The sequence below is a fragment of the Gymnogyps californianus genome, chromosome 4, assembly GCF_018139145.2.
Source record: "Gymnogyps californianus isolate 813 chromosome 4, ASM1813914v2, whole genome shotgun sequence".
Taxonomy (NCBI): Eukaryota; Metazoa; Chordata; class Aves; order Accipitriformes; family Cathartidae; genus Gymnogyps; species Gymnogyps californianus.
Window position 1 is genome coordinate 28,996,461 of NC_059474.1, and position 26,734 is coordinate 29,023,194.

Sequence of the window (26,734 nt, forward strand, 5' to 3'; positions counted from 1 at the left end):
GGCCTTCCCTCCACTTCCAATACCAAAAGGGAGATGGGAATGTTAGGCTTTGGATAAACTGGATAAATATACACTGTATACTCTCATGTTCTCACATGGCACACAGACACTGTACTACAGCCTAAGGTACACTGCAGCCAAATGACATACAGGAGGTACGCAAGAAAGGGAAGGAGACAGAATTCTGTGCATATTGAAAAGCTGAGTTCATTCACTTTTCTATAGAAATACTGGTTAAATCTTATTAAATACAGTTACTTCGTTTCCTCAATTTTTTGCAAGGTCCATCCTGAATGATGAAAATGATGAGAAGCCAAAGGCTACGTTTCAACACTCTGTAATCAATAACTTTTAGCTCCCGTTAACAGAAAAGCTCTAATCATGTTCCTTATTAAATTATTTACCTCTTTCATTCAATTATCATATGGTCTACTTGTCTGATCACAGGGTAATGTAGAGTGGATGACTAAACAGTTTACAAAGCCTACTTTTTTCCCTTAAAAGACACGTGGGAGAAGAAATGCACCACTAACATCCATTTGATGGAGATGAGTCCATTTTATAGGAGAAACAGACTCCAGTTCTGCTGGTGAGCTCTAAGAGCTCAGGTCACCATGGAGGGCTGGGGTCTAGGTTTGCCACCTTGCTTGGCTTCATTATTTTCGCAATTGCAGTGAAACCTGTTAATAGTGGGCTGATACAGAAATTTGACCTTGCTCACAACTGACTATAAAATACACTTCAGTTCCTGTGAAGGCAATCTTCCTGAGCTGAGTTTTTAATTGGTTTTCTCAAATGACTGTGTTAGTGGTTGGGGCTGCATCACTGCAATCTGTGGGAGTTTTGCTGTTGGTAACAATGTCTCCGAGGAAACAGCAGTCAGTGGAGATCTATCTCTGTTTCCTGGTAAGATTTTTTGGCTTTCTATCCAGTTTCCTTTCCTGTTGATAGAGATGACTTATCTGAAGTGTTTACTTAGTTTTAAATCACTATGGTACTCTCAAAAAAAGATTGTTTGACAAAGCCAATAGAAAAAAAAATAAAAATAGCTCCTGTAGAGTTCATCTCACTCAAACTCATCCCTAATAAGCCATTTGGTCACTGAAATGACACCTGCAACATTCTCCCTTAGGATTTTAGTTAGCAGCGTTGAACGTTTGGGCCACTATATTTAGCATATTCCTGCTTTTGTTTGTGCTTCTGAATTACACAGTATTCAGAACCTGCCAGTATTACTGAGTATACTGCAGGCTCTTTACTGTTTCTGATCACTCTACAAGGAGATTAAATATAATGAAGAACCACTGTTAACAATAAATTCCTATTTGCATTGTCCGTAGGTACTTCGGAAAGCTAGTTACGGTAATTTCTTCATATGCTGTAACACAAAAATGTAGCACAGTACAATAAATTAGTCCTAGACTCATAATGAGGGGGTTTTTTAATATCTCATTTTGAATGTAGGCATGCAAGTGTTGGAAGGTACTTCAGAAATACACTGACAGATTAAAAATAGATTTTTTTCTGTGGTATCATTAAAAATTTCTTCCAAAATGGAAGCACAGAAATAAATATTTGGAATCTATTAATTTTTTCAATCCTTTTTTCCTCCTTATAAGTCTTTAAAATGAAACAGGAACTACAAATTAATCCAAGTAGCACATTTAGATCAATCTTGGTCAAATAGCCTGAACCAGTGTTGATCCTACTGAACAATGCACTGAAAAAGCTGATTATACAATCAGTATACGGGGATGGGTGGAAGGAAGAGACAGCTGTTTCTAGTGAATTGTTTAAAGCTCTGCCTGAGAGAAAACATCCTTGGTTTTCATCATAGAGGAAAGCAAAGAGTAATTTCAGTAACTTCTAGCACAAACACTAGGCTCTCAACACAGAAGGCTATCGTTCTTCATACTAGAAATATTGTATCATTTGTGCAATTATGATCAATAATTGCCAGAGGATTAGCTTTGTTTCTTCTGGCTTAACAAAATAAATAATCTCTTGTATATTATCTTCTATTCTGACAATCTGCAATAATGTGACCAAATGAGGGAAGAAACAGCTACAGCAACTAGAGATACATCCAAAGATGCAAACTACTGCAGTTATACATCTTCCATGGGTGCTTCATTTCCAGTTCTGTGCTATGGCATGTGTAATGGTTTTCTAAGGAGCACTGTAACCTCAGACTTCTTCTAGATGTAAAAGACAAAAAGGAAAGGACCATACCTGGCCTTTTGAGAGCATCACTTAAGTAAAAAAAGACTAAGGTAACTGTTTATATCACCACATCATAAGAAAGTCACGTAAGACATTCCCACATCCTGTGCATCCCATCATTGACAGTCCAATGCTATACATGAAATAGCAGCCTGGGATCCATACTACACGCTGTAGTACGCATCTCTCGCAGTCTCCCAGGTCCTGTAAGTTAAAGGACAGATTCTCAGCGATGAACTGGCTAAAAGGTTTGGAGAGACAGAAAGAGGCACAGAGATACAGCCATAGTTTCACCATTACAAGGTCTTTTTACTCTGATTCTTGTCCCAACATAGTCTAGGGCAGTCTCATGCATGTCCTCAATTACCCCACCTGCTTGTGATCTCCATCAGTCACTTGATCGTTACCTGGGCACAGAACCACTCAACACTCACCTGATCTGTCCCCTAGCATAAAACGTTGACAATAGGCTACCAATCTGCTATTCCAATCAACTGAAGCTAAGGATTAGTCCAAACCTTTTAAGGCACAGCCAGATCACAGCTGAGAATTTGGCCTTTGATTTCCACTCGTCACCTGCGCAGAAATGCTAACCATTTGCCTAGCCAGATGGATCTGTACAAACATTTTTAGATTTATCGCCAGCATATCTTCCACCCGTTCTGGAGAAAAGAACATTTCTGATCAAGATTTCTATCAGGTTTAAACTATTCAGTTCTTTATTAAAGTTGCCTGCTTGCATATTGCAATTTGAGCTGCTCGGAAAACTGCCTGTCTATGCCATAGTTTAAGAGAAACAAACGGATCATAAACTTTTTTCCCCCAGGCTCCACCTAGAAACTTTCTTTTCTTATTTATGTCACAGCATTCCTTCACAAAAGGGCATCTCTCTTTACTCAAAGACGTGCCATAGCCATGCTCATCAAAGCACAGGAAAAATTGTTTTGCTTAATTTTGAAGCCACTTTTAAAACTGTGTTGAAAATTTAACTTGACTCAAACATTACATAAAGGGGGTGGGGGGGGATATGTGTTCAAAGGAAATCAGAGGAGTGTGACTGAAAAATGGGGGGGGGAGGGAGAGAAAAAAAAACAAACCCCAAAGCATCCAAAGAAAGAATAAAGAATTCAAATAAAAAGTTGAACATTGTGCACCTGGTCCTCATCTACCACAATGGATGTAATTTAGGAATAAATCCACTCGAGCTGGTCAGCAAGGTCAAAGAAGAATCACACACTTAAGATCACCTTACCAAACAAAAAACTCCAATTTTGAGAATTACATCAGATTTCAGATTTTACAAGGTTCACTCATTCTTATTTTGAAGTGAGAATTTCCCAGGTTGCAACGCAAAATAATGCTTAGTAAAAATATATGGAGCTTTACAACTCCTTTGCATAACTTTTCTGGAGTTGCACTCTCCCAAGGCTGGACTCCCTTCTCTTTTTCCACTGTTCCTTTTCTTCCTCCCATTCTGCCAATTTTAATCTAGCAGGGAAAGTCCTTTTCTAGCAAGCACTATCAAAATATTCAAGACATGGACCTTGCACTCCGAGAATGCAATGCTGTGTCCAGACAGCAGCGCTGGGTGCCTCAGGGATTTGTAATAATCAACATGCATACTCCTAGCAGTCAAGATGTGTTCCACTGCACAGCTGTGCACCTCTGCCTTTGTTTCAGGTGCATGTTCCTCCCAAAGGCAAGTTCTGTGTAGCCAGAGTAGTCTGTCTGAAGAGAGTGATGGTTCACTGCTAGCTGAAGGGAGGAAGACAAATCTGTTACCCATTACTCTGATAGGAGTTAACTAATTATCCCCAATAACTCCAGCCTTTACAATGGGAAAGTAGCACACAGCTTTTATAAATAAGAATTATTGACCTTTTTAAATAGTTTCAAAAGAAGAAACTCTGCATCAAATGTGAGTATAATTTAGGAACTACTACATAGCAGCAAAACTACATTAGACTTTCCGATTTTTCCATGGTATCCTTGGATAGATACACCACCCAGTAGACCATGTTAAATGCTCCGAAGGTAACAGGAAATAAAATGCGTGCATATTTGTCTATCTTACTCGTGCCAGAGTGGGAGGCGGGGGGAGCAGGTGGTGTGACAGCAGATGGCTTTGCAGATGCTCCTAATGTATTAGGTGTGGTGGTCTGAATCTGCTCCAGTCTAGATCCAAGCAAGTGCTGAATGGAAGGGGATCCAGCTGTGGCATGCTGGGATACAAATCCAGTTAAAATTGGGGTAGAAGGAGGAGCTGGAGGGGTAGCTCTTGCAGAAGATAATGTCTCTGATGCATTGATGCGTGTGAAAGGGTTGGGACTTGATGCAGAAAGGGAGCGGGGTGTAATGTCAGAAGACCCCTGAGCTACAGAGGGAGGCTGGATGGAGCTGTGCCTTGTGTCAATTCGGCTCCCACCATCAGCTTCAGACTGTACCATGGCATTCGTTCTTTTCCTCACATTTGAATTGGCATCTGTACTCTGCAAAGTTACAAAAAAATACTAGTCATTCTTAAAATAAACACTCAAACAGAAGCAATGGAAACTTTATAATCAAGCACTATCAGAGTAATACTCGCAAATATAACCAGTAGCTTGATCCTGAAGCACAAAGATACCACATGTTCATGAAAATAGATTTAATAGCATATAAAGTGATAAACAAGAGTTCCTTTTACCTGTGGCTGGAATACCAGGGTGAACACATCTGATGCATCACACTCCATGTGATGTGGTACCTATGTAAACTTAATACCATGAGGCTAAGGATTCTTGGGTTAGAGTTGGGGTTTTTTTCCAGGCTCATGCTCAAAACAAAATTCCCTGATGTTTACCCATTTCTCTGATGATATAAAAACATTCTAGATGCAACTTACCAGCCACGATGGTTTACTTCTGCTTTATATCTCCAGAAAAGTAACTACCGTATATTAGGAACTCTAGTCTGTCTTCTAGAGCAGATGATATTAAAACGCAAGTATTTATCAAACCAAGTTACCACATTGCTGCTCTTTCAGAAATAAAGGCAGTGCTTTTTCACATCAACCACAGGCAATAAATTCTCCAGCTGCAATTGAACCAGTGAATAAATCAGTCTTTCATCAACTACTCCTTTCCATTAATTAACTAAGAAAAGTGGTGAATTCTCCATCACTTGATGTCTTCAGGCAAGTCTGGATGCCTTTCTGAAAGATATACTTAAGCCAAATAGTACTTATTAGACTGAATGAGAAACTGAAATACAGATAAGGAAGTACAGATGGGAAATCCAGCAGAGTTTAATATTTTACTGACTTCTGGGAGCGGGACTCAGGCTCTGCCTTTCTTCTCTGCATTTAACAGGAAGCCTAACATCTCCTGAACCTCCTTCTGGAAGGCTACCTGAAGAACAGGCTTTTGAACCTTCAGCCCTGCACCTAAAATATAATATAAAACATATTATATTTTAGATATAATATGTGAATATATTTTGTGCAAAGACTCACTGCTTTCCAAAAGACAAAGATTTAATGGCAAATAGGGTACATAGAGTCCACAGCAGCAATACAGGTCTAAATACAGGTAGGACCAAACAATCACTTGTTATATATCAAAAAATCACATGTTTTGCACCTCTCTGATGATACTGTTCCCAGGCATTGCCCTGCACCATACCTACTGTGCCTTTGGCTCCCATTCCCTTCACCCTTCGCAGAGAACCCTGCCAAAGCTCACAGCACAAGGAAAAGGGAGAGAAAGTGGGCAGTGATCTCTCTTCCCTCCTTCATCCAACAGCAATTCTCTGCAGCTAAGTGCCAGAGGAGTAACGAAGAACAACTCAAGTGTTATTCAAGGTACTAGTACCTTGAGTAGTGAGAAGAGTGACAACCATATCTGTCTGCTGCATCAGTTGTGCTTAGCTGTTTTGCTCAAGGAAACAGAGACATGGAAGCTGAAAAAAAATCTGAAAAAATAATATTAAAAAAAAAAAATCAAATCACTTGACATCTCCAGTACTCCCATCATGGCCAGAATGCTGGTCCCAAATCCTGTTAATTGCAGTAAAAATCAGTCACTGGCAATACTACTCGCCTGAATTTATCTGAAGCTGTCACAGCTATATGCCAGTTCATGGCTGATGTATTTGCCAGCTCATGGTTGATATATCAAAGAATCCCTCTTAGTTTTCACAGTTTTCCTTCCTGCATAGAAGCGTGTCAATCCCTTTTATTTATTTTTCTGCATCTGCAATCCAAAGAAGCAGAGGACTGGAATAAACACCAGAGGAAACTGGTATTTCCTGAAAGAAACACTAATTGCACTGTTTGAAAGAGAAGCCTGAGTCACTCTTTGGGAAGTGCAGAAGTACACACAGGTGTGCAATTTGGATAATTTCACACTAGGGTTGTCAGTGACCCAGGAATAGTAAAGCAGCTTTCAAGACCACTAAATTGAAATTATAAAGTACAATCAGGACAGGAGTGCATTTACTAGAGATTTGGTAATATTGCATGTTACTTGAAGTCTTGCAAAGCTAAGCAAATGCAAGTCATCGATGTTCACTGTCCAAAACAATAGCTCTGTGCTATGGAGAAGCTGGCACCAGAGTCATTGAGAGGAGGTGAGTTTTACCTTCTACGTGCAGATCCTTGGACAACCTGGCTTTACTCAAGTAAGATTCTCCCATCATAAAGCTCTCAAGCAGTGCCTGGGGAGCAAAAGCCCGTGGGCTGGGACAGGGGTTGCAAAGTAGATCTGCACTGGAACTAAGACATGTTTTGCTTCCCTCCTGCTCTCTGCCTACATTAGACCAGTAGCTTAGAGTTAGTGCTGCTGGAGAACAGAAGTACCGCATCTTCAATCGCTCCAAGCGTGACTATAAAAGAATGGTCTCAAGAGTAGAACAGAGAATTAAGTCCAATTCACAGAGGCACCATTTAACGCTCCTGCTCACTTGTACTGTCGCCTGTTTTCAATGGCCACCTCAGTATCCTTCCATTCTGTGCATCATCAACCACAGACATTGGTAAGACAGACAGGTAACAGCCAGGCCCCTTCTCACATTCCAGTCATCTCCACTTCTTTTGTGGGAACTTGTTTCCATTGATATGTTTGCATAATAACTCCTCTTCCTCCCACTTCTGCTGTCATCTAAGTGACCAAATAAGACCTGTTGCTATTTAATCCACTAGTCATTACAGTGTATATTCTACAATAAAATTATCTATACTATTTCAAATGGTCAAAACGTGCAACTGTTTAGAAGTCTACTGGGCATTCTCTTTCTTGCCACTGACACACAAAACTTCCAATACTTCAGGAACCTTAAGTTTAGAGAGAAACCCAGTTTCTTCATAAGTATTACAATGTACACATAAAGCCCAAATAGATAACATTGTAAAATACCACAACATAGCACTGCATAATAAGCCCCAAATATATGGGTACATTTTTTGTTAATTCTCTGGAAACCACCTTCCAAGCGCTCAGAGCATGGAAGTTAGAAATGGTATTTCTAACGTGCTCCACAGACAACATATCACTGGAAACCGTTTGTTGTTGCATAATGTCATTGTAATAGTTTGGATTTGTGTTCTTGAATTGAACCTTGTCCCTGAAACATACTGAAACAAGCACATTGCATGGAGAGAGATGTTACATTACACGCGGAAAGGCAGGGGCTTAGGCCACTGCTGGAGCCACCCGTTAACCATTAATACTCACTCTTAACAGTGCTGGGAGCAACTTAAATATTGGAGACAGAAAATCTCCTGGGTCAGTGCTTAGCTCCAATACCTTATGCACCCCAGAAACCCTGTCTAAGGGGAACACATTCCAACTCTTGTCCCCAGTAGGTTTTGCAGAATCAGTATGCAGCAGCAAAACAAGAGGCGGGCAGCCTGCCTCACTGCTTCCTTTTTTAACATGGCAGCTGTATCACTCCTGCTGCGAGTGGTGAGCACCCAGCTCCGTGCCCTGTCAAAGCTGAGCAAAATGCACACTCATTGCCAGGGTGGCCTCACCAGCACATTGCCCACCACCTCCCCTCACATATCCTTTTCTTGCACTTGCCTTACTCAAGGCTATGTCATGACAATAGTTCATTCTCCTCCTTCAAAGCACTCAGGTGTCTCTCCTTTTTGGTTTCTCCAGTTGAAAAGTTTCTGACAAAAATTCTTGTTATTGGTTGTATACATATGACCCCTATATAGTCCTCTATTCAATGTTATAAAGATAACTAATTTCTTCCTACATTAGTCTATTCCTCCTCTGTACTGATGCTATCTCACGACTCTACATCATCTGAACATTAGTGCCAAGGTCACTAATAAAAATCTTAAACAAGGCTGATTCCATGGCCAAGCCTGAATGAACCAAATTCTGTTGACATCAGCAGAAGTCAGGTTAACCACTACCTTGCAAAACAGTAAAATGCAACATTCAGTTTGTACTAAGCAAAACATTCCACAGACATTTCAGCTACGGTGCATACCCCTAGTAAAAGGATATTGTGATAATGACAATCTCACCAACAAAATGATATATATATATGTAAAGCACTTGATGCTTCCCAAAATTATTTTACTTAGTCTTTTTAAAAACAGCAGCAAGAAACACAAACCTACTGCCTATCAGCAGCTTTTAGTTTGGAGGCACTGTATTGGGTTTGTGTGGCAAGGTTTTGGTAGCAGGGGGGCTACAGGGGTGGCTTCTGTGAGAAGCTGCTAGAAGCTTCCCCTGTGTCTGATGGAGCCAATGCCAGCTGGCTCGAAGACGGACCCGCCACTGGCCAAGGCCGAGCCCATCAGCGATGGTGGTAGCACCTCTGGGATAACATATTTAAGAAAGGGGAAAAGTTACTGTGCAGCAGCAATTGCAGCTGGAGAAGAGAGGAGTGAGAAGATGTGAGAGGAACAACTCCGCAGACACCAAGGTCAGTGAAGAAGGAGGGGGAGGAGGTGCTCCAGGCGCCGGAGCAGAGATTCCCCTGCAGCCCGTGGTGAAGACCACAGTGAGGCAGGCTGTCCCCCTGCAGCCCATGGAGGTCCACAGTGAAGCAGATATCCACCTGCAGCCTGTGGAGGACCCCACGCCGGAGCAGGCGGATGCCCGAAGGAGGCTGTGACCCCGTGGGAAGCCCATGCTGGAGCAGGCTCCTGGCAGGACCTGTGGCCCCATGGAGAGAGGAGCCCACGCTGGAGCAGGTTTGCTGGTAGGACTTGTGACCCCGTGTGTGACCCCATATGTGACATGGGACCCATGCTGGAGCAGTCTGTTCCTGAAGGACTGCACCCCATGGAAGGGACCCACGCTGGAGCAGTTCGTGAAGAACTGTAGCCCGTGGGAAGGACTCATGCTGGAGAAGTTCGTGGAGGACTGTCTCCCATGGGAGGGACCCCACACTGGAGAAGGGGAAGAGTGTGAGGAGTCCTCCCCCTGAGGAGGAAGGAGTGGCAGAGACAAGGTGTGATGAACTGACTGCAACCCCCATTCCCCGTCCCCCTGTGCCGCTGTGGGGGCAGGAGGTAGAGAACTCGGGAGTAAAGCGAAGCCCAAGAAGAAGGGAGGGGTGGGGGGAAGGTGTTTTTAAGATTTAGTTTTTATTTTCTTATTATCCTACTCTGATTTGATTGGCAATAAATTAAACTAATTTTCCCCAAGTCAAGTCTGTTTTGCCTGTGATGGTAATTGGTGAGTGATATCCCTGTCCTTATCTCGACCCACGAGCCTTTCGTTATATTTTCTCTCCCCTGTCCAGCTGAGGAGGGGAGCGATAGAGCAGCTTTGGTGGGCACCTGGCATCCAGCCAGGGTCAACCCACCACAGGCACGAAAACAAGAAATAAAACATGAAAATCAAATGGAAGCCAAATTAAAATGCAGCCCAAGAAATGAAGAGATTATCCAAGTAAAGATGCCTTTCCGAGGGCAAGTCAGGAAACCACTCAATTATCCTGAGCCAACAGAGAGCTGCTGTGCTAGTCCAGATGGGGCTCCACAGGAAATACGGAGTCCACATTTTTTACATTCTCACTCTAGACTGAGAAGGGATCTGATTTTCTGGAGGCATTTCTGTGAGATTTTTGGGAGACATTTAAAACGGTGTAGCTCAGGAATGCAAAATGGGAGCCTGGAAGCTACCATAAAATGCAGTATATTACAGCATGCAATGCCAGCCTAAATACATTTGATAAAGATTGCCTTTCTATAAACACAACTTGCTGCTTACTTAAATGATGCCTCACCCTTCCTTTGAAATAGCCTATCATTCTGATTTGGTCCAACCAACTCCACACTTCACAACCACCACCAAACCAGAAGTTATAAGTACTTTGCTTTGCTGTATCCTCCTTCAAGAGGAAACCTTCTTGCTGTTGATCCTGTTGGGAGAATTCAGCCTCTGAACCTTACCTGGCAGAAACACTATGGATGAAAGTTTCAAAATCCTGGGCTATCTGAGAGCATAATTCCTGTCCATGCATAGACAAAGTTTTCAAGAGCTCTGACAATAACCTGAGAATTTATATTTTGTTATAATTGTAGGACATCTTCATTGGATAAAGCTCTGTGGTTGGCTGGGATATGTTAATGCCAAGAATCTACAGCACTGATCTCCTATTTGATTTTTAACAGCCAAGATTGGCAACAGTGAAAGCTAAGTTTCAGCCTCCATGGGACTTCAAACATTTATCACCAACACTTTGATTTAGGGACAGTAAAAGGTACAACATGCCAGAGGTAGATAGGTGACTGCACTAACAAAGCCAAGGAATTGACCAAACATAGGGAAATGCAGACTCCAGACTTTTGCAGAAGAGATTGATAATCACTCCTTCTTTCTATCCAAATGAATATTTCATTAGTCCATACAACTTAAAAAAAAAAAAAAAAAAAAAAAAAGCTCAGTACAAGAGATTTAGAAAGGTCCCATCCTCTGCATAAGCATACTTTACTGGGGAGGTGGGGGGCCATAGGATAAGACAGCAGGTTCAAGTTCTGTCAGACAAATTCTGTCATACAGCATGCAGTATGCAAAAAGCTTTTGAAATATTTACTGTATTAAAAAGCATAGAGATCTTGCTTTAATTTTAAGCATCACATGCTATTTTGCATGGTTTTTATCTTTAAAAGAACTGAAGTGGGGAAAGATACATTCAGTACAAATTCTTCCTGTGTAAAAAGTCCTGATGTAAGACGCCCTTTTGCTAGTCCCAGAGCAGAAAGTCCATTTTATTTGGCATGAAGATAGCATAACTAAACCAACCTCCTTGCAGGCGTGTGTAAAATGTGGTAATTAATGCTGTATCCTTCCCCTGACAAGTGGATTCACATGCAATTGACCGTGAACAACACAATGAATGATGCCGTTAGCATACTTCAGGATAAATCTATACAATTTATTGTTAAATATTGTGGCAGATTTGTGGAGCAAGTTTGATGGTCAGCTTCTATGACAGAATGCATAGAACAAAAAACCCCCTACAACAAATCTATCGCCAAAAATCAATTCATAGATCATTTGCTTTTCCATTTAAGCTCAACTTTGATGGATACTGCTGTTTACTACTACACTAAAATGATGCACAAATATGAGTCAATCTAAACTCTTCAATATTTAACAAGGTTAGCATGCTATAAACAGCTGCTCACATAATGTGGAAGTTCTGAAACTTTCGCTAGGCCTACATAAGCCTTGACTTGAGCTAAAAAAATAAAGTACTGGATTGTTTTGTATGTATTACCAGTTTTTGACAAGCAAGCCAATTTTCCACTTCAATGAAGTCAAGATTGCAAATTTAGCATGAACTGAAGTAGCGTGCAGCAGCTGAGCTGAGATTCATGGGAAGGGGATCATCAGCACAGCAATATACAATACTGAACTGACAAACTTAGTCATCTTGTTACAGAACAAAGAGAGCTGGTAACAACCACAGTGCATATTCCCTATGATAAGGCCAACCTAAAATCTGTAAAACAAACAAGAACATTATTTAAGTCACATGCCAAGTCCTGGGGAGAATGCAGCAGTGACAAAAGTGATTACCAGGGCATCAGGCAACTTTATCCTCAGGACTGTATTTAAGAACATAAGCACTGAGAACACTGCAAGCTATGAGAAATTCTTGTGTTGGTACAGCACTGTACAGTTAGCTCTTCATACAACTCAAGAGCATCTTCCTATAGCCTCTTAGTGCTCTACATAGCAGCTTTAAATCAGTCTCTGCAATTTTAAATTGCTTCATATTTTTTATGATGGATACATCCTGTTGGGATATGAATCCAAAATAAGCAGTTCCTACTGCCTGAGCTAACAGAAAATCAGAAGTACTCAGCGCCAAAAATCCCCTTCATAGGCCCTGTGGCCACTAGGTAGCACAGCCATCATCAACTGCTGATAAACAGGTACACATTAAAACTAGGGCCATGTATTTGCAATATAATTCAGAGGTATTCTTCTAATCCGCTTCAGCATTCTTTGGAAAATAGCTCAGCAGTCCTGGGGTTGGATATACAGGCACTTCAGAAGACCTGCGTCAGCCTCATACTATGACAGACCTTCACAGCAACATCGTGCAAGGTCCCAGGGCTGCTTTTGCACCGTTTGTTTACTTAAACAGAGTTCATTGCTGCAGGTCAATACATTTTCTAGATCCCTAACAGATCTTTGACACAGGATCTCACTAAAGTGGTATATCTCTCTGGGATAGAGGCAGTACAATATTTAAAGAAGTAGCTTCTGTTTTCTCAGGGATAAGTTCACAGCAGAATTCACAAGTCACAACACCACCATCTGGTACCAGTCCTAGCGGGAGAGGGCTAACGCTTTGACATCCAGCAAGCAGCTGTCAAAGCTGGAGAGAAATGCCCTGGTTAGGATCACAGCCTTTGCAGAAGCAGCCATCCAACTGTACCCAGCGCTTTCAGCTCTGAGCTCTTTCCTGAAGCTAGATAGCTAAGTCACACTGTAAAAAGACACTCACAAAAAGACTCCATCCTCCTCTATAGTAACCCAGCGACCAGGATGGGAACGTAGGTTTGGTGATAGGAGACCTCTTCTCAAATCTGCCCTTACTGTCGCAGGGGTATCAACACAGGCTTCCCACATCTCAAGCGCTTCCCCACCAGGCTACTGGATATTCTAGGACAAGTGGTCCTCATTCCTTGTTACAGATGTTGCATTCTGCACACTTCAATCTCACCCTCGCGTTGCAGTGCATACACAGACAAGCTGGCTCCAAAATCAATTCCTTTCCTTCTCACTGGCCCTATATAAATTATTTAACATAACAAGAGCAGCTTCAATAGGAACTTAACATCCCACGGACTACCTAGCAGTCTGGTTACTAATACAATTCTCCAAGACTTCTGTCTTGGGGCAGGACTCAAGCTTGCTCAGACTCCCACATGGGGTTTGTGGGAGGCTGTATCTAATAGGCATGCTAGCCATTCAGATGAAACAGAGTAGGTATTTTTCCACCTAAGATGCATGGCAAACACTTTGGAAGCAGCAAGTCAGTTCTGCACATGCCTACTCAGGGAAATTTAGTAATTAAGCCTTTTAGGTGCCTAATCACCATTTCAGATACTTAATCTCCCTAAGTAAAAAAAAAAACCAAAACAAAACCCTAAACCACAAAAACCAACCAAATGAAGAAAAAAAAAAACCCACCCTGAAAAGGGTACCACAATCAAAGCAGTTTTAAAATTGCACAGAAGAATTTTAACTGTTTATTAGAACAATCAAGCATATAACAAAGACGTGTTACTACAATGAAATGAAAAGTGAACAGTAAATAAACATCTTTATGCCTCACTTAATTTTGCAAGACTAAGATTAGAGCCTTCCATGACAGCACTATTAAACCTTCAATGAGACGCAGGTAAATTAATATATAGGAAGGTCAGTTATGTGCTATATGAAAGCATAGGTTTCCCAAATTGAGAGATCTCAATTAATTCAAACAAAAACTCATGCAAAAATTGGAAGGCTTAAAGCAACCAAAAGTCTGGCATTACTTACTGTTTAGCTGCAACATGAAAATTGTTTGTGTGGTAATTTAGTAATATTTTCGTATTAAACTCTGCCATAGTGGTTTTTATCCTTACCATTCCTTCTTAAGAAAACAGTCTGTTCCTCTGGGAGGACATTATATATCCTGCCAAATTCACACCATTTGACATTTACCAGGGAAGTAGCATGTTGTCATCAGTGTAAATAATGCTACTTGTCCCAAATCCCACTGAGTCACCATATTGCCTTGCTGCTAGCAAATGCACAACTTGGAGAAGAAATCTACCATGTTTTACTATTACGTTGTAGAGCCGGTCAATCAAAATTTTACTGGAATAGTACTAGAGATTTTGGTTTGCCTTACAGAGCCCTGGAATATGATCACGTAAAAGCTCCACCTGCCACAAAATACCGTGAATTCTAGTCCATAGCTTTAGCAGCGCAAAGAGCAACGCAGATTATTTGGAGAGGAAAAAGTGAGGGGAGATAAGCTATAAGAGCCAGTCCACCATCAATGCTGCTCATTTTGCGGTCTGAATCACGTGATGGGAGGGGAGGAGAGGTAAGAAGAGCGCTCCATCTTCTGTTCCACCATTAGACAGGCCTACAAGTGCACAATGTGGAAGAAAAGTGAATTCAAGGTTATTAAAGAGACAGAAATTAGAAGAAACTTTTTTCAAAAAATGGGTGCCAAATTTATGCCAAATAAACCCATCCACCTGTATGGTGATTAAGAGCCATATACATGCATACATATGTATGCATGTATATGTAAGTATGCATGTATATGGTTCTTAAGCACTGGTGTGCACAGTTCTTAAAGGTTTTATTTATATCATGACAAAAATGAAAGAACTGAAAACATAACTATGGGGCAGGGGAATAAATCTATTAGGATAGGTCATGTGCTAACCAACTGTGGAGGTGCTCTGTATAACATCTATGAAAGCAAGAAGAACAGCTGATTAGGGACCAAAGACCTTCATTATTTTCTGTATCTTTCAATTTTCGGTGACTTTAAAGCTGTAGTTAAATTTGCTTCAGTAGTTTGCTGCAAATGCCTTGAACACTCATTGCCTCGTAGATTTTTCCCAAGCCTCTCAACGTTTATTTCTTCTGACTCTAATTTTCCCAGTGTAAAAATGAAGTCAGCTAGAAATCTCACACACAGCTGTGAAACTCAATTGCAATTTGGTGTCACTGGGCTCACCAGTATTGAAAACTCTAAACCGAAATTTAAATACAAATACAGAAAAAAGTTTAAGCAGAAAATATTAAGAGCCTTGTGTTCAAAGGCATCATTTCATACTAATCATCATAGGAAAAACCACAAACTCCCTGACAATATGCATTATAAGGGATGTTGAACAATCTGAAAATCTTACCCCTATCACCACACAAGTTTGTTCTGACTTGGTGTTTCTGAAATGCTACCACATATTTTTTGAGTACTTAACGTTTGCCTCTACAAAAAAGAAAAAATAAAGGAAGAAATTTGCAATTAGATCAATATAAGACCTATCTTAATGCCTGCAACTGATATTAGCATGCAAATAACTTTTCTTATTAAACAGGAACATGTATTGTTTATTCCAATGACGAAACCATAAAGAATATGGTTTTTTGGAGCATGGTGAGGTTTTTTTCCAGTAGATCAGCACAATGACAGAGAAAGGCATTTAAGCATATTTTTTAGAATGAAAAATTATGAGTTTTAGTATTTGCTAGAATAACCACTTGAAAGATTGACATTACTGAGCTATGCTTTGGTTTCCAAAATAAAAGCCTTATCCTAATACCATTGAAATTAAGTCTTCCAGTAACTACAGTAAACACTGTCAGGTATTTGAGCATCAGATGAATAACAGCCGAGCATACCCCTCATATTCCCTTGCCTACTGTTGTGGTAGTTCATTATAATACTTATAGAAAATTGAAGAGTGAGCAATTACCGCATTTCCTAGTAAGGGTTGGAGGAGATAGCACTCCAACAGGATTTTTTGCTTAGTTATAAATTAGGTGTTGAAATTAAACTCCTGCTTTTTTTGTGCATATTAAAAAAAAAACCAAAACAAAACACATAAAGAAAAAAAAAAACCCCAACCAAAAAACCATTTCCACTATCAATAAGAAAAACACTCATTCCCCAACTTTGAATTCCAACACTTTTGTTCATTTTATCAACACCCAGCCATCTTTTACCTTCATTATAACTGAATTCTGGAATTCAATGGAGTTTACATCAGAGTTAAGTTGGGTCAGAATATAGCCCCAAACCTAATACTATGTTGCAGTAATTACTCTGCTTACTTTTTGCAGTAAACAAATGTTTCTACTTCCAGTGTAAATTTATTCCACAACTCAACCATGTTAAAGGTAGAGCAATATCAGGTTCTTGGAAAGAGACCAAATTTTTTAATACAGCACTTTAGTTTGTGCTATTTAGAAAGACATACTATGTGAAATATTAAGAAAACCATTTTAAATTGTACACCCCACATTTATGCCCCAATCGTATTGTTTGAGCACATATTTAGCTTTATACATTGCGAGTAGTGCCAGTTGCTGGGTAGGACTATTTAAGTCTAGTGACCCAAGTAAAAAAACAATAACCAAAGAAAAACAACAAAAAACCCCAAACAAAACCAAAGAAGCAATCCAAAAAAAAAAAAAAAAAAAAGGGAAAAAAACCCACAAAACATTGTACCTGATCATCACAGCTAATAAAATATTTTAAGAACTATTTTGGATCTACTCTATCTTCAGGTATCCAAACATTCAAAGTTCCCATTAAGTCACTGCAGCCTTACCCCAGGTAGTCATTCTCTCCTATCTCTCGAATAGCATTCAGTACGAAATGTGCCAGTTGTTTATGACCTGTATCCACTCTCATCCTACTTAAACATGATGCTAGCATATCATTGACAGTAAAAATGTTGATTAATGAAAATAGAGCAACAGAAAATTGTTGACATGTCAAAGAAATTATTCACATGGCACAGCAGCCTCCCTTTGTATGGTCCTGTCCTTGTATTTGCATGAACTCTACGCATTTCTTAAGTCTGAAGTCCTTCATTAGGGTCTGAGTTTTAAATGCCACTGCCCTAAAAAAAAACCAAACCATAACACCCTAGGCAGTGGAGAAGTAGTGAAGCGGCAAAAAATTATTATTGTATTTAAAAACTGAAATGCTGTTCCAACTGAAGGACTATTCAAAGTCACACAGAGGAGGTAGGCTATGCATCCACATACAGAGTTCAGTAAACAGACCATCACCTTGTGGTCCAAGTACCACCATTAAGATCTAGCTGCTCTTCAGATAACTCCCTCCACATATGAGGGAAGTGGGTTTAGCTTCACTTCTCTATTTGCTGGGACAGGGGAAGCTATCATTCTACTAGTCCAAGGAAGAAGCAAAGAAATTAAGTGTTACTACTCTAGATCTGGTACATTTTATGCACCTCTCTTCATTACAGAATATGTCTACACATTCAAAAAGAAGTTTTGGTTCAAAGGCTAAAATCTCTGCTTTCACTTGCAGTCTAGGCCTTAGACACAAGAGCGTATCTGCTGCTGTTTCAGCATTAATCACCTTCGGGGATTAAGAACAAAAAAACGGCACGTACATGCACTAAAAAATAGAATTATCCACTCTATGGCCTCTGGATTTTACTCAGCCCATCAGAAGAATTTATCCAGCCCAATCCTTGCTCTGGAAGTCATGAGACGGTGCACAGAGTTGGGCGTGAGCCAGATTAATTGCTCTGGACAAATTGCTCTAGACGTCTGTTCACCAAAAGCTGCCAAAGGATCCCCACTTTCCTCTCACCCCCCCATCATGTAACTTGAGCTGTGTCCATCGTATGACTAAAAGGCAAGTACTTCATATCCACAGAAAATACATCTTAATCACATCAAAGCACATATGCAGGTTGACCACGTCAATGTTTCTTGTAAACCTGTCAGGTACATGCCAGTCACGTATCACCCCAACAAGGATGCTCCTGTTAAGGAGAGGAGTGCACACCTACGTGGCAGTGAAGAGCTTGACCCTTGAGTTCCTCCATTAGATGCTACGGAGCTTATTCAAGACAACGTGACACTTAACTGTCTTCAGAAAAAGAGGAAGAAAGTTTGAGAGTTAAAACCTACTTGTGACTGAGTTTGAAGAAATTATTCCATTCAAAAGGTTCATTTGAGTCTGACCTGTTTTTTTTCCAAGTTTCATTCTCTTTTAACAAACAGCTGAGGTTGAAGCTCATGTTAACAGTGTTTAGGAGCCTATTTTTGAAGGCTATTTTTCAGTAGTGTTCTTCATCTCCAAAATTGGGTAGGTCTTTAAAAATAAACTTCATAGGAATACAGAGAAAAGGAAATAGTGCAGAAGCATAAAAATAGACTGAGTCCAATAACAAACTATAAATCATTCATTTCCATCACACACTGACTTGCAACAACATTTCTGCTTTTACTAAAAAAAGAAGTTCAGAACATTTAGGGACAGGTTTATTCCTTCTAACCTGAAAGCATTTTAACTTGCTCCCAAGACAAGGAAATCACAGGAGACCATGGTGTAAGTCATCTGTCTTGGCTTAGACAGACTCCAGTCCTACCTCGCTGTGCCTGACAGAAGGGATGAGTGAGGCTGTCTGAGTCCCTTGTGAAGTCAAGGCAGTTCTCAAACAAGCTTGGGTTCTACTCATGGGATGTCTACTGCAGAACTGCACTCCTTATGGAAACACATTAAGTTTGTATTAGAAAGTTATAGGCAACAAGAAGAAAGAGTTGAAATGGGGCGGGGAGGGGGAGGAGGGTAAAAAGAGGTTGAATAATACCATGGCTAAAACCAAATCAAGTGACAGAGGAGCACACACTGCATCCGCAGGCACTACAGGCTTGCTCCTGCGACTCCCAGCCCAGTAAATTAGCTTGACACAAGGATTTTTTGTTGCAATTAACACAGTTCAGATTACTTAGCTAGCCTCTGAAATTCACTTAATGCTTACTGTAACCAATATATTGATCAGTCACACCCATTGTGTGACTCCAAAAAAGTAAATATAATTACACAAGAGATTAATTTAGAAAAGCATATAGTCCACGTTTGCTACAGTAAAGATCTATTGGTTGTGGTGAAGAAATACATAATATGAATGAACACATCCCAAATCATTTGATCATAATGATAGGAGTTGCCTTTGATCCAAGACAACTGGAAAAGTGTTTTTGACTGAAAAGAAAATAACAACCCACCATCAAGAATTCTAATTAGTGTAATATATGAACTGACTCAATATAGAAAACCCACTTTAATTCTATGCTCAGAAATCGGTCAAACACACACGCATCAAAAAAGGACTTCCAATTACATGCAATTTATCTTTATTTTAGCAAACTTGACTATTAATATGCCTAATTTCTAGTACTATCAGATAACAAAATCCCCATGTTCTATAAGGAATCTAGTTTCATAGCCCAACTTGCTCCCTCCTAGAACCCTCTAGGACAATCTCACCATTTTACTGGAGAAAATAAATAAATAAATAAATAAATCAAATGCACGTAACCATCCAGTGAATAATGCAGAATCAACAGCCCATAAAATGAAACCCTCATTTAATAGTATATCAGCTTGTTTGTTTTCCTTAACAGCCTCAGTTGCCCTGTATTTTTCTTGTTTTCAGGGGACCTATACAGATGGGACCTCAACTACGAAAAGCCAACGCAGCCACCTGTATGCTATTTCAAGGCAGGCAAAAGTACAGGGCTAACAGCCATAAGAGAGGGATCTCGCCCTCCAATTAGTAGAAGATCCAAAGCAGGCTGCAAATGGCGAGATACGCACAGAAAGAACTGTAGGGTTTAGGTACTTGGGCATCTTCTTTCCCAATTTACACACACTTCCTCCGTGAGCTAAGTGAAAATTTTTAATTTTGGGAGACTGGCAAATTTACCAGATTAGGCAAAGTCTGTTTGAAAAAAGTTTCAAGTTTAAAATAAAACTTTTCCTTGAGCTCTGGCAATTGTATTGCTAACAATTTCTAGCACAATAGTGGCAACGTAGTACAGACTTTCTTAAAACAATAATTGGGTTAAGAAATCAAAGCCTATCATTTAGCTATGAAGACAAAATGTGTAGTCTTTATGTTAAGAAACAATGCTTACAGATTACATGCTACAGTCAGGCTATTGTCCTGTATTCTTTGTGCACCACAAACTCCCAGGGAAGCTGAGATTCTGTTATCTCTGGTAAATCAGCACTGATTAGACAGTATATGTGCAGGAAAAAAAAAATCAGATTCATAATAAGGCATAAGAAAATTCTAGATTAGTCTTTTATAAGCAAAACTAAAAATTTTAAGGAGAGGACTATATTACATGTCAGGTTAAGAAAGCAGAGTCTGACAGCCATATTAGCTTCTAACAAATCAGAAGAGCCACATCAGCTTCTGTTCTGCGCAGCAGGAGACCAGAACAGAAGTCATCCTCTAGTCATGGAAAGGACTGCACGATAGCTAAGCCTTTATAACAGTACCTGTGGGCTCACCCTGCACACCTGTCCTGGAAGAGCAAAGACTCAAGTCTTAGCAGAGGCATAATTGGAGAAAAAGCCATAAAAAAATAGCATTTCAAGGTACAATCAACATTATCACTCAGTTACATACTCATCACATTAACATGTAACCCTTCAAAAAAGTAGATTGCTCCCTTGAGTGCTTTCAAAATCCCCAAACCTGTAAGCACACTACCACAATTTATCACAGAGGTATTAATTAAGCAGTGGAATAGAACTGCTCACATCTCATTTTACCTAGCTTTTGAGTTGGGTGAAGCTGTGTGTGTTCTGTTGTTGCTGTTGTCAAAAAAACAAACAAACAAACAAACAAAAACAAACCAGGAAAAGAAAAAGAGAAAGAGAAGTTTCTCCAAAACATGTGTAAATGGCTAAGCATGATACAAGACTGACTTACACCAATTCTGACCATGAATCAAAACAGTTTAGTTAAGCCTCCATCATTGCTACTTTAGAAAACTACTATTTTTCCTTTCATTTTAATCAAATCTTATAAATAAACCTAGGATAAAACTGTTCTTATGTAATTTATTTTCCTATGGACCCAAACCTGACTATCACCAAAAGTAGTATTTATTAACACTCCTCAGGAGTGCCTGAGATACTATACTAAACTGCATGCTGTATAATCAAGAAGCTTAGCATAAACTAAGGGCACTAATACTTCTATGTGCAAGGCAAACTACATGCTACTATAAACATACTTTTTCTTGTTCCCTTCTCTTACTAGCAGCCAACAGAGTGATGAGTAACAAACTCTTCAGGAGCACATCTATCCTTTTAAGCAGAAATGGGAGCTAACGGAACAACACAGCCAGGAGATTGAAAACAGTAATGATCTACGATAGGAGAGCAAAGAAGAGGAAGAAAAATGGAAGTGGGTGGACAGCAGCTGAGCAGCGATAGCAAGTGGAAGGGATGGGAAGGCAAAAGAAAGCAAATCAATAGGGAAGGAGACAAATGAGATGTGAAAAGAGACAGAAGACAAAATTACCAAGAGTTAGTCTAAAACAGTGGTTCTTAAATCATGGCTCAGCCAAAGGAAATTACAAAGTCAGCCTGACAGGAAGAGTAAATTACAATGCTTCTGTCAGCGTCTTACTTCTTGAGCGGTGTTGCCAAGTCAGCCATGGCTGGGAATTACTGACCTACCACATGGCCGGTGCAAGTGCTGTAATGACTTTGTTAGCTAGGTGTCTCATGAATCAAAGGAGTGGTGCAGCAGAGAGTAAGCATATGGGAATGGGAAAAGGGAGGAACAGAATCCCCAGTGAGCTCAACTGGAAATGAGATCGAGCCTTTATCAACTGATCCGCATGCTAAGATAGCCACCACACAAGTCACACTTAATCCGAAGCACTATGAAAGCTGGAAATTATTTTGTTAAACAGAGCCCCAAAACCTTCTTAGGAGTTGAGGTGAGCTCCTGTGCAAAGATACACAAATTACATAAACATGAAATCTATGGTGGACACAAAGGTTTCATCCAGCTTTGTTCAAAAATTCCTGAAATTGTATCTGAGGAAGAAAGAAAACTCTAGATAAGCAATACATGCAATGAAAGGAGAACTGTGATGTCTAGGGAAGTGCTCCAAGGTACAACTGCAACATTTTAGCCTGTTTTAATTCATTAAAGACATTAGCCACGTAAGATAACATGCTGCCCTTATAATCTGTAATATCTTGGTCTGTATAATCAGTCCAAATAGAATCAATGTGCAAAGGGAAAGAAAGTTTCTTAAAGATACCCACCCTAACTGACCTTCACCAAAACACAACTAAATATAGAAGAGACTGCAAGTATGGATGGACACAACCTCCTCCTCTCCCCCAAGTTAATCCAATAATGCAAGTAAGAATTAAACCTTGTTTTACAGGGTTTTATCACTGAATATAGTGTAGCATTAGCCTTCCATTAGGCTGACTTACACTGCATCATTAGCTCAGAGGGAACCTGGGAGGAAGTTAAAAGCCTGTTTTTACCGAGAAACACTACCAAAAAGACAGAAAATGTTTGTATAAGCTGAAAACGTACCATGAGTGTCTCTTCTGTACTTCTTTCTCTTTGTATTGGAGCAACTGGAAATTCAAGAAGGGATTTTACTGTCTTCCTTTTGGCTTTTTCCATTTGAATATTAGTAAAATAGTTGACAGCAGCAAACTCAATAAGAGCAGAGAACACAAAGGCAAAGCAGACCGCTATGAACCAGTCCATGGCAGTAGCATAGGATACTTTTGGCAGTGAGTGTCTTGCACTGATGCTCAGTGTCGTCATTGTCAACACTGTGGTTATTCCTTCAAAGAAATAAAGCAAAAGCACTGCTGAATCCAAGTAAAACAAAGTGAGAATAGGCAAGCAGCTTCAAACAAAGAATTTTAAATCACTTAGGAGCCTTTCTCTGCTGCTCGTGAAAATTGCATTAGATTTAAGTCATGGCAACCATCATATATCTATGAGCAGCTATGTACACGAAACAGTTAACCAGTTTTTAAAGGAGGCATGGAAAGCCATGACTTCTGCAGATCATCTACAGTTCAGATGAAAAAAACATGGAAGCCTTCATTTCATATTTTTTTCATGTCAAGTTCAGTAGAATTTCTTACAACAGGTTATTTGCTAAACATTTGAACATAATTTAAGTTGTTAAATAGGGGAGTGCTCCTCAGACTGCAATAAATACATGATTTTTCCTGTAATGGGTTCAGAATGCCACCTATTAGTCTGCGTCCGTTCCTCTGTTCCCACTCATGATCCAGGTGCCATTAAGTCATGACAAATTATTTTGCTGCTAAGGAAAACTAGAATATTATGTTAACAACTCTGTTAATTAAGAAACCATCACCTTATCTTTTAAACCCTTCTGCTACTAGTCAACCGATGAAATTTAATTAGAATTCATCTTCTGAAAGAACAACTTTTTAATTAAAGCGTACAAGCATGAACACTGAACTCAAAATACGACCACTTCATGGTAATACTTCAAATGCAAGTACATGCTGTATAAAACCAAGGTATGGGGTCTTTTTTTCCTTTTTCATCCAAAATATCCCATATCATACAAATGCAAAATACCGAGTATATAGTGAACACTGCATAAGTCCTACCATGATAACCTCAAGGAAGACTGACTACAAATGGAGATGTCTTTACTCTTATGAAAAGAACACTGTACCCATTTTCATTCAAGATGAAACGCATATACTCAGAAGAATTCAAAATAATTAAGAGCATGTTTTCCAACAGGATCCTCACATCCCCTATTCCCTAAATGGTGGTATTCCATCTGGGTAATCTGATACGAAAAAGCTTCACCTAGACACTGCCATACAGAGAACTGGACACAATGAAACCAGTCCTTCCTACTGAAGAAGAAAAAAAAGAAACATAGAGTAATAGCCAGTTCATGAAAGCACAAAGAATATCTCAGAGCAAGCTCAGTAGGATAAAAACACAGATGCAAGCTCACAAAACCTTCTTCAGTGGGAAGGTGTTGAAAAACACACCACTGAAAATGTTTAAGTGTAAGGAAAAAAAATAAATCATGGAAAGTTATTTTTTTCCTGGAAGAGACCCATCCCTGCTTAGCCCTATCCCTCCCGATTCTACCTTTTTCCACTTCAAGCAAATATTTTGTCCAAATTGTCTTTCTAAAGACATTTGTTTAATAGATGTAAGAATAGGGTGAAGGGACTTGAATGACCAACCATTCCCCAAACACAAGGGGGAGAGGGGAGGCCATGACAGTATTATAGTTTACTGCCACAGTCTTTATCAGATTTCCCCCTATTAAATCATTCTTCTGGGAGACTTGCAGTTGCCACTGCAACTGCCCTTGGATACGTGCCATAGGGATTTACAGGGTAGGGAATTAAGTTCTGGTAAAAAAATATTATATATACACATGAACTGTAATTATCCAGAGCTAAATACTTGCAAGCTTCTGATTAGAAATGCACATAACCATATAAAAATATATTAAGAGTATTTCAATATAAAAATTAGTGTTAAAAACCTGTTTTAAAATTACTGCTGTCTTTCCTCTAAGAAACACCACTCTCCCACAATCACCAGATTCAGGTGTCTGAAGTTCTGACTGCAGAAATCATGACCTGATGTACCTTAGTTCCTTGTGTATCCTTCCTCTGTTATCTTTGCCAAGTTCTCCCTAATCATGCAGTGTCCAATGGAAAGATCTTTTAGTTAGCTTCTTCTGACAGTTCCTCTAGAAAGCTGTTACCATAGCAGGTATTCTGGCTTCATCCCTATCTCTTGCCTGCAACATTTCTATCTTCTTTTAAGAAAACCTTTAGAAAACAGGGTCCTTGTTGGAATTTGTCAGAAAACTAAAAAGATACTTTTAGCTATACTTTAAGCCATTTGCTTTCAATGGCATTTTAGAGACTTATCTGTAACTTAGCGGATGTCTAAACTTTATTATTATTATTTGTTTTCAGTTTCATATATGGATATAATGACACATATTCCATCTATAGCTCTATAATTTGTACATTTTCAATTATCACGTTTTGTCTGTAAATACAGATTCTACCTTTCCAGTTCATGGCAATACTTCCTTCAAAAAAAGTACCATTATTCAACATCACTGCAAAGGCATGTGAAGCGATATACTAGTTTGCCTAATGTAATGCTTTAGTTGAGATCTAGTGGGGTTCTTATTAGGTTGACAGGTTGCTTGTCCTATAACTAATCATTAACCTTGTCTAATTTGTGATACTAAACAGTGTTCTGACTCCACTTACATGTTTGAATGGGCTGTCACGTAGAAACATTAATTCCTGTCGCTCTTGCCAGCATCTATCTATCTATAGAAAGGCTTTTTGCAGAACATTCTTTTCCTGATTAGTCCTGCTTTAGACTACAGTACATTATAAAGTCAAGACATTGCTCTATAAAGATTGCTTTTAAAAAGTTTTTTTATACTACTTCTTTATTAGGAATCATATTTCCATTTAATTTCTTATGCTTTGTCTTCCATAGAAGCTTTTTGTTTTTTAGTTTCAGAGTTCACTGTAGCACCTCATTCGAGCTGTATTTTGATGAGGGCAATTTTAATATCTTGCGATCATTTTGCTTTTTGTATTCATTTTCATAATGGCAATGGCAGAAAGGAGAGAAGAGCACTAAACATGAAATTACAGTAACAGGATCTAAGCCTTACTCATAGCAAGCTTCCACTGATGACACAGGTATCTCATCAGAAGACATCTGTGCATCTCACACACTCCCAATCAAGTTATGTTAAAAGTATTTTAGAAAGTGTGAGTTCAAGTAACTACACTACTGTCCACAGGAGGATAAAACTGCTCTGGATGTAGACTAAGGACTTGACTGTATTACTCTGGGCCAGGTCTTCCCAGTTTGCTCCCCCAAGCAGGTAGAATCCCCAGAGACGTACATCCACTTGCCACAGGCAACCATGCCACCCTTCAGGTTATATATTCCAAGTTTCTCTTCAGATTCCAAGGATTCACATAACAACATTCTTCATACATTGACAGCAAAAAATCATCTGAAGTTACATTATTCCCTTGTTTCTGCACTAGTATGGAGGCAGTATATCCCAATGCACTAAAAAGGCCTATTCTAGTGAAAGTCACTAAAAGAGGAAGTAGGAGAAAAAGTAAAAAAGAAATAATTACCAAACACAGTTCTAGCTGGAACAGATTCCTTATTTATCCAAAATGAAACTTGAGAAAGGATCACGGTCATAATGCATGGGATATAAGTCTGAATCATAAAATAACCCATTTTCCGTCTCAGGTGGAAGTAAACTGTCATAACAATATATTCACCTAAAAAAAAAAAAGAAAATATTGTTCCGACTGTGCATAAAATTTGCGTTGCAGAATAACTGTTTCAGACTATCAACTAGGATTGTTTAAGATTATGCTATTCATACCACTTACGTGTATAGAA

At 39.5% G+C, this 26,734-nt stretch overlaps 1 protein-coding gene across 4 annotated transcripts in view; it reads right to left on the reverse strand.

Moving 5' to 3' along the window:
- Positions 1 to 3,648: 3,648 nt before the first annotated feature.
- GABRA4 (gamma-aminobutyric acid type A receptor subunit alpha4) overlaps positions 3,649 to 26,734 on the reverse strand; it is a 38,805-nt gene continuing 15,719 nt past the window's right edge. For 2 of the 4 annotated variants that reach the window (XM_050895473.1, XM_050895474.1), the window contains exons 7-9: positions 26,458 to 26,610; positions 22,832 to 23,091; positions 4,065 to 4,712 (exon numbers count right to left, since the gene is read on the reverse strand). In XM_050895473.1, coding sequence (XP_050751430.1) covers positions 4,179 to 4,712; positions 22,832 to 23,091; positions 26,458 to 26,610 — 947 coding nt within the window. In that variant the 3' untranslated portion in view covers positions 4,065 to 4,178. Of the gene's footprint in view, positions 3,979 to 4,064; positions 4,713 to 14,572; positions 14,827 to 22,831; positions 23,092 to 26,457; positions 26,611 to 26,734 lie in introns of those variants that run through there. The other 2 variants (XM_050895471.1, XM_050895475.1) reach the window with 2 other exon arrangements.